The sequence below is a fragment of the Vigna radiata genome, chromosome 7 (genome assembly GCF_000741045.1).
Source record: "Vigna radiata var. radiata cultivar VC1973A chromosome 7, Vradiata_ver6, whole genome shotgun sequence".
Taxonomy (NCBI): Eukaryota; Viridiplantae; Streptophyta; class Magnoliopsida; order Fabales; family Fabaceae; genus Vigna; species Vigna radiata.
The window spans coordinates 12,950,058-12,954,427 of NC_028357.1; the positions used below are offsets into that span (position 1 = coordinate 12,950,058).

The 4,370-nt window shown below is 31.7% G+C and overlaps 1 protein-coding gene across 1 annotated transcript in view; it reads left to right on the top strand.

Moving 5' to 3' along the window:
• The first annotated feature begins 2,722 nt into the window (after positions 1-2,722).
• LOC106768884 (AP-4 complex subunit mu) overlaps positions 2,723-4,370 on the top strand; it is an 18,019-nt gene continuing 16,371 nt past the window's right edge. Inside the window, exons 1-2 of the mRNA XM_014654257.2 lie at positions 2,723-2,878; positions 3,794-3,888. Of these exons, the coding sequence (XP_014509743.1) occupies positions 2,821-2,878; positions 3,794-3,888 (153 nt within the window). The 5' untranslated portion in view covers positions 2,723-2,820. The remainder of the gene's footprint in view (positions 2,879-3,793; positions 3,889-4,370) is intronic.

Sequence of the window (4,370 nt, forward strand, 5' to 3'; positions counted from 1 at the left end):
TCTGGGAGGAAACATTATTTCATGGAAAAGTAAGAAACAAAACGTAGTGGCTCGATCAACAGCGGAAGCTGAGTATAGGACAATAGCGTCACTGACATGTGAACTTATATGGGTGAAACAATTCCTTCAAGAGCTTAAATTCTGTGACATCCATACTATGAAGATGTATCGCGACAATCAAGCTGCGCTCCTCATTGCATCAAATCCAGTGCTTCACGAGAGGACTAAACATATAGAAATTGATTGTCATTTTGTTCGTGAAAAGTTGTTAACTAAAGAAATATGTACTGAGTTTATTGGGTCAAACGATCAACTNNCANATGTATTGACTAAATCATTAAGGGGTCCTCGGATTGAGTTTATTTGTTCCAAGCTTGGTACATACAATTTGTATGCTCCAGCTTGAGGGGGAGTGTTAGGATATTTATCCTATTTATCATGATTATATTGTGTCTAGGTTACCCTAATTATCATGTTTATATTGTGTCTAGGTTACTCTAATTATCATGTACTCTTGTATCAATTTATTATTATAAATAGAAGATTATGAGAGGGATCAATCAAGCCCTCTAGAATTATTTTACAGTTTAATTCTCAAGTGTAGTGAACATGAAATTTGATGAATAACCTAACTATTCTAAGTCAATTTGATGAAGAACCTAACTAAAGGTGTTCAAAAGGTATAATAATTACTGTGTGGTTTTTGATTATCTATTTTTATGAGTCACCAGTCTTTATTATTTTTTGGTTATGAAATGTTCATAAAGAATAAGTACACACTATAAGAGAAGAATTATTGATTGTGGTTACTAGTTCCTGCTTGGCTAGAGCCTGATTGTCAATACTCAATAGTGTGAGATAGTAGAGCTATTATGGAATTGTGTTGTGTAGGGCTGGTGCATGCTACTAAAATTGAATAACAACTTTCTTGGCTGTGATAATGGAAAAAATTATGTAAAACAACAGTTGGAGCATAGGCCTTTTTCCTCTATTTTCAATAGTTTTTTCACATGTTCCCTTTTTTGTTTATATAAATGTATGCATTCATTTCTTCAGGTTCGTCCTGTGGCTGAAGATGAAATGTTTAAAGTGGTCCGTACTGGTAAAACAAAGAGTAATTTATTTGTCGAAAGTTAATATTTAGCTTTGGTTTTTCAAATTTTGTTTTGTTTACCTTATTGGTACCGTTTGATTAATTTGGTATAAAATTGTTATTTAGTTACATCGTATTATTGTCGTTTGTATCTTTTTACAAATCATGCTTGTGTATGATTCATAGTTTATTCTTTGCTTGAATAGGTGAATGATATTGAGTACTTGAAATCTTTACTTCAATTGTGTTCTGTTATTTTATTAAATGATTAGAGAAATCTCTATCTTGTTTGGAAAGGTGTTTTCATGTCATTGTTTTTACAGTCTAGTAGTTCATCATGACTTATGAGCACTCTAAGTATTACAGTATTAGACAAAAAATATAATGGTCATTTGCAGCCAAGCAATGGAAGAGGATGGTTACTAAGGCAACATTTGTTGGGCCTGGTTTTACCAGGAAACCAGGAAGCCTTGTAATTTTGCTTTAACTACTCTAGGTAGCTTGTATTTAGTCTGGGTAGATTTTTTTCATTTTTTTCCCCTCTGAAGTTGGGAGTAGGGACAATATCTTTGGTGCGTTCCAAATTCTAGCTCCAGGTAATTGTTCATTTCATAATGCAAATTGCTTTCTTTTGTTCATCTTATTCTTTTATTTTTTCTGTTGAACTAGAACATTATTTGAACATTTTCTGTATTATGAACTTTAAGTCTAACTCAAGACAGGCTTTAACTCATGCCTGATTGTTCATTACTTAAAATGATATCAAAGGCATGAGTTAGAGTCTGTCTTGACAAGATTTATGTTTGTTGGGCATATATCATTTTACTTTTTATCAAACCATCTCATCTTACAAATTGGTTTTGTAGGATTAATTTAGACTTAAAGTTAACTACTTAACAATAAATACTTAATATTTTTTTATAAATCATAATTATTTTGTTTAGAATGAATCATTTACATAAGATGAATATACTTTCAAATTTGGCTTATAAATGTTGTTATGAATTATTTATATATTAACCAGTTGATATATGTTTTTTTTATGTTTCTTTGTAGACGGTCTATGAACATTATACTAAATTATAACTTTTTAATCATTATTTATCAACATGACTTAATTCATTATAAGGAAACTAATTAAGACTCGTTAGAAATGTAAATATAAACCTAAGTCCCATATTTAATAAAAAAAAAATAAAAGTCCTATTATAATTAATATAATTGATATTGTCTCCTCACTAATACCGAGACTTATTAAATATTTAATTAATGAAAGATATGATTTTAAATATTATAAGGTTTGATAATTATTAAAATACATAATACATTTAATTTACTAATATTTTATTTATTCAATTCCAACAAATATAAAAGAATAAATATGAATATAATACATATGTAGTAATTTCTTTTTATCTTATTAGATTAAAATTACTTACCTTTAAATATTCTGTCTTTATATAAATTATCTTGAAATAAAATAATAATATTTTAAATATCTTACATAATACAATATCTTACATAATACAAAATAAAAGAAATAAAATAAGAATAGATAACAATAATAATAAAATGAATTTCTAAATTATTTCATTGATTTGTATTCAAAATTGAAAAAGGAAGAGGAAAAAACATAGCCGCTAATTGCAACTAAGAGGAGCTTAGAAACCAACACTAGCCATTTTCTAAAGGTGCAGCAGTAAGAGGTGCGTGCATCCAGCGGAGCCATGATCTCGCAGTTCTTCGTTCTGTCACAACGTGGCGATAACATCGTTTTCCGCGACTGTTAGTTCTCTCTCTGAATCACCTTCTTGCTTTGCAATTTTTGTTTTCCTCGTTTTTGGATCTGGTGCTGTGTGGGTCATCCAATGCTTTGATGGATTTTTGTTCTATTAGAGCGTTTTAGTTTAGCTTACTGATCTGTAGTTTATTTCTTACTCTATAATAGCTCATTGGAATTCACCCTTCCAGATCTTACTTATTCGATTCATCGCGAGCTAATTACTGATTACTAATTACTTCCCTGGCCAATTCTAGAAGCACGAATTATGAGTGGCTAATTACTTTTTAAAATATCTGAGGCCGATATTTCGATGAGATATTTGCACCGTTCAATTTTGTTGCACGAGCTAAATCACGTTGTAATGCATCTTGATTCGTCAGGATATGGAAATTGTTAATGGAAATGCATTTCACGAGAAAGCTAACATTTGAACCGATAATTGGTGAGATCTGTATTGGAAGCTGACCTTACACACTCCGATGTTTTTCTGTTTAAAATATGCTCCTTGCATTCACTTTAAGTTTATAAATTTGGGACTAATTCTACTATTGCTAGAAATGGAGTTTCTCAAACCAGAGTTTAGAATCTAGTCGGTGCTTATGTTTTTAACATGTCCCTGTTTCAGTTTCCTCGTTCTATTTTCCCTGTTTTAAGTAGTTGCGTTAAATTTTAGATTTCCTAGGTCAAGCAAATAAATTCTTAAAATATTTGATGTGCTGGGGAATGGAGTGCGAACATTCGGCTGCTTCTAATCTGAAAGTTTTTATGATAATGATGGACGGAATGAAAGTGTAGTGAAAATCATTATCACTAGAAACTTTTTATTATATTGAATGAGATTTTATCCTATCCCAATGGTTGGAAACTTTACTGTCAGACTCTCAGTGACCATTGCTTCTTTGTTTTCTTGATTTCAGATCGTGGGGAAGTCCAGAAGGGAAGTGCAGAGATATTTTTCCGCAAAGTAAAGTTTTGGGAAGATGGGGACCTGCAGGAGGCACCACCTGTCTTTGTAGGTATTATCTTTCTGAATCAAGCAGAGCATTTTATAATGTGCTTTAAGCTTGAGAGAGTATGTAACATTATTTATAATTAATAAGGGCATCATCTCCTTTTTTCTCTCCTAAACCAGTTTTCTCTCTATCTTATAATGTTGTTGTTACTTTTACGGGACATCAACTGTGAGGTTCCTGGGTTGGAAACTGTTAGGTTCCTCTGTCAAGAACNTTTCTCTCACACACAATTAGGCACACAACACACGAAATCAGATGAAAAGAATGATCAATATGGTATTGAATGAACGTATACACTGTATGTTTCAATGAGAGCATAACCTCCCCCTCAGGAACTAATAGATTCTTGTTAAAGCTATCAAAAACACTAACTAACTCTGTACACTACTGAATTAGCTATTTATACAATACTAACACCCCACATCTCTTAACTGTCCCAACAGTCTAACACCCCGCGCCTCTTAACTGTCCCAACAGTTAG